General features: G+C 41.1%; 1 protein-coding gene across 1 annotated transcript; it reads right to left on the reverse strand.

The window, feature by feature from the left end:
- Nucleotides 1-524: 524 nt before the first annotated feature.
- Nucleotides 525-3,191, reverse strand: LOC112733975 (uncharacterized). Its single transcript, XM_025783127.3, has 3 exons — nt 2,189-3,191; nt 1,099-2,106; nt 525-1,002 (listed from the first exon to the last, which is right to left on the reverse strand). Exons 1-3 carry the CDS (start codon nt 2,900-2,902, stop codon nt 670-672), a joined length of 2,055 nt encoding a protein of 684 aa, XP_025638912.1. The 5' UTR covers nt 2,903-3,191; the 3' UTR covers nt 525-669.
- Between the last annotated feature and the right edge of the window lie 436 nt (nt 3,192-3,627).

The following is a 3,627-nucleotide window of genomic DNA, read 5'->3' on the forward strand; positions in this document are numbered from 1 at the left end:
ACATCTCATGATCCTAAATATGAAACCATCAAAAGAAGGGGGGGAAAATCCTAAATGTGGGATTCTATGGTAATTAGCTTGGTTTCCTTGTCTATAGCAAATATATAAATCTTAAATTCTACTGGTCAAAAAACATAACACCCCTGAACATGTTAAAACCTGCCCTAAGTAAACTCTCTAGTCTTTATCATAATTCATCTCCACTTCATGTTGGATTTGTTAGTAATGCAAAATTTGCATATACTATTTAATATAACTAAAAATAGAAGCAATAAAGTAATCAAAATGAAGGTTTAGGTCCACTATGTTCAGTAAATCCTAGATATGTTAGTTAATCTTCTGGCTACAACGAATACATTCCCCTGGTCATGAAAAGTTCTATACAATGAAGTTATCGTCAATACCACGTTTCAAGCATCCTAGCAGACATAATAATGCGTATAATATGAAGGAATACATGAAACGTTCTATCTACTAATACGCAACAAAAACTAACAATGGCTACGAGATCAGAGGCATACAAATTGGTGAGGAATATGAAGGAATACATTCACACGTCAACAAACAAAATTACGAGTATAATATATTCACAAAGAGTTCTAGTATCAACGAACAAAATTCCAACATCCATCTTAAAAAAGAAAATAAAAAGTTCATTCCTAAACTTGTTTAGTTTTCCTCCGTGGGAGTGTTCCCGGACAAGTTCACCTCCTCCAATGCCAATGTTACTGCCTCTAAAATTGGCCACAGTATTCCATCCGTAATCTTGTAAGGGCCAACCTCGGAGAGAAGGTCCAAGTATGGTGTTTGACATGCCTCTCGAAGCAGGGATTGAGCCTCACAATACCCTGAAAGAAATAGTTCAGTGACATCAAGACCAGTTTGAACACGGCAGGTTTTCATCTTCGACTCAATAAATTGAGGTATCGAGGATTGAACAAGCTTCTCAGCTAAAGGTCCGAATGTCATCAGATCATAAATTTTCCGATAAAGCAGAGAGACCTACATCATCCCAATCACACAATTTAACAAATCAATATTGACATCATCAATTGCGCTAAGAAAAAATCAACTGAAAAGCTAGATGATGATACATACAGGATATCCACCACCATGGGAATGGGAATGAGGAAACTCGCATTCCAAATAAGCAATCTGAGAGGTTATTATCTGGCGCAGCATCTGGGCGCAGCTTATTGACAAGTCAGTGGTGGCAGATGCCTTCTCAGCCTCATGCGTTAGTATTAAGAACCAATATGAAGCATCATGTAAGGCGTCTATGGCAATACGCCGGCCTTGGATGGTGGTGAGATCGCAGGAGAGAGCAATGTGGGAGCCAAGGGCTCCCAGGTTGAAGAGAACAGAGGCCTTCTCCAAATGGATGTTGTGCTGAGAAGATTTCTTTTTCGGGTAGAAGGCATTGTACCAAACAAAGATAGGTGGGTTGAGTGCGGTTGGCATAGGGAAGAAAGGCTCAATCATGCAAAGGCATTTGAAATAGCGGATGAGGCAGTCACGGCGCATGGGTAGAGAGAGATCATCACGCAGCATTTTACTACGCAATTTGTTTATCATTTCGAAAAGGCCTTCTACTCTCTTTGCCACGCTCTCAGAGCATTTGACTACAAAGTAATTGCGCAGGGGCTGGTACAGGTCCAAGGGCTTACTCTTCTTCAAAGGCAATGCCAGAAGATGTGACGAAGACGAAGATGAGGAGATTGCAAATTTTGTTGGATAAGGTGGAGGCATGTCCCATGGGTGAGCCACCAGCTTTCCACCATCGATAATCTTGAAAGGGATGTACTCGGAAAGGACGAGGTCAAGGTATATTCCTTCTAGCTTGGGTATCCACTGGTACGCGCGCCCGCAAATCCCTTTAACTAATTTTTTAGTGACAAATTTTGCATCATGATCAAGAACACAAGATTGGACAGGTAGCTGGGATTTGGGTAGGATGGATGATCGCATCTGAAGAGCCTCCTCCTCACAGAATTTCACCTTCTGGTAAAGATGAGTTATCCAGGTTCTGTCAAATGAGGAGACATGTTCGATTGCAGCCGGATCACTTTGTATCAAATCATATGCTCTCCGATAATGCTCAGAAACCTACAATCATCATCATCAATTCATCATCTTCTCATCCAATTGAAAATCTAAAATGTAAAATCAATCAAGAGTCAAGACTGACCGATTTAAATGAAATGGCACATCGATGTTTTTGGAGAGCCGAACTGTTGTTGTTGTGGAGTTGTTGCTGTAAATTGAGCTCCAAAGCCTGAGCGGAGAAGAGGCAGTGAAGACTCTCGGCGAAGAGGAGAGTCAAGTCGAGGGTGGCGGAGACGTCCTTGGCAAAAACCTTCCAGAGTTTCAAGAAGAAATCGGCAGCGGCATTGAAGGCATCTATTGCAAGGTGACGGCCACGGGGGGTGGTACGCTCGCTAGAGGCTCCAATCTGGCTGCATACGGCGCCAAGGTTGAAGACAACAGCAGCCTTCTCCAATTGGATGCAGTTGGGCTGACAGGGGACCCAACCCTCCTTCCCAGAGGAGAAGGCGTCGTACCAGACAAAGAGGATGGGGTCGGCGTCGGCGTCGGCGTCGGCGTCGGAGGAGATAGCGGTGAAGAGTGGCTCAACCATGCAGAGGCATTTGAAGTAGTGGATGAGGCAGTCACGGAGCTTGGGAAGGGAGAGGTCCCCTCGCTCCACCATGTCGCTGCGGCATCTGTTTAGGGTTTCCAGAACGCTTTCAACTTTCTCTGCATCGCTCTCTGAGTATTTTCTCGCTACCAACTTGCGTAACGGCCGGTGCAGATCCACCGGATCAGTCTTTTTCACTGGGATTGCCAGCATCCCTTCCGGATTCGGGTTCGGGTTCAGCAACCTCGGATTATCGTTGCTCATGGCGACGGCGAACCAGGACAGGATTAGGAATCAGAAAATCGACGAAAGTGAATTGGATTTGTAAATTTCGCACCGTCTCATTCCCCTTTAACCTACTAAGTTATCCAATAACTTTTTTTCCTTTTTTTACTAAAACGGGCCTAAAGATACACTTGCATTGGAGATCCTTGTTCAACCCAAATGGAATCCACTAGAACCATATAGCAAAAAATGTGGAGGCCCAAACACAAAATTTACTCCTGTTTTTATATATTTTTCTACAATTATCTTCTCAAATTTGTGTACTATTAATTGGCTTTGTGCCTTATATTACATATTTAAATTATAGTTTGTGAACCCTAATTTGACCTAATAGAAAGTAGAAACTCATATTTTCCTTTGGGAAATTTCAGAACCGTGCATTCGGATCACTGCTTTTTAATGTCCAAAATCTAGACTTTAGTTTTTTTTTTAAAGAAGGAAAAAGAAAATAATGGAAAAATTTGGTTATTTGGTTATAGTTACTTGACTGTTTCTCATTTGGTGTTTGTTTGGAATTTTTTTAAATTTAAATTTGTATATCTTTTTACTAATCAATATATTTTTATTGTGAGTGTAAATTTAGATTATTTTATGATCAGTTATTTAGAGGAGAAATACAAAACAATAGCATTATTCCAAATTATTAATTACAATGAAGAGTTGAAAAATGACAAAGTTTAATAAGATGAAAACTCATTTATATC

Source organism: Arachis hypogaea, chromosome 2 (genome assembly GCF_003086295.3).
Source record: "Arachis hypogaea cultivar Tifrunner chromosome 2, arahy.Tifrunner.gnm2.J5K5, whole genome shotgun sequence".
Taxonomy (NCBI): Eukaryota; Viridiplantae; Streptophyta; class Magnoliopsida; order Fabales; family Fabaceae; genus Arachis; species Arachis hypogaea.

What these genes read in the sequence shown, in the direction of transcription:
- LOC112733975 (XM_025783127.3), bottom strand. Translation starts at nt 2,902, where the DNA reads ATGAGCAACGATAATCCGAGGTTGCTGAACCCGAACCCGAATCCGGAA. An exon ending in GTGCCATTTCATTTAAATCG is followed by an intron (nt 2,107 to 2,188) that starts GTCAGTCTTGAC and finishes TGATGATTGTAG; the next exon opens with GTTTCTGAGCATTATCGGAG. An exon ending in CCCATGGTGGTGGATATCCT is followed by an intron (nt 1,003 to 1,098) that starts GTATGTATCATC and finishes GGGATGATGTAG; the next exon opens with GTCTCTCTGCTTTATCGGAA.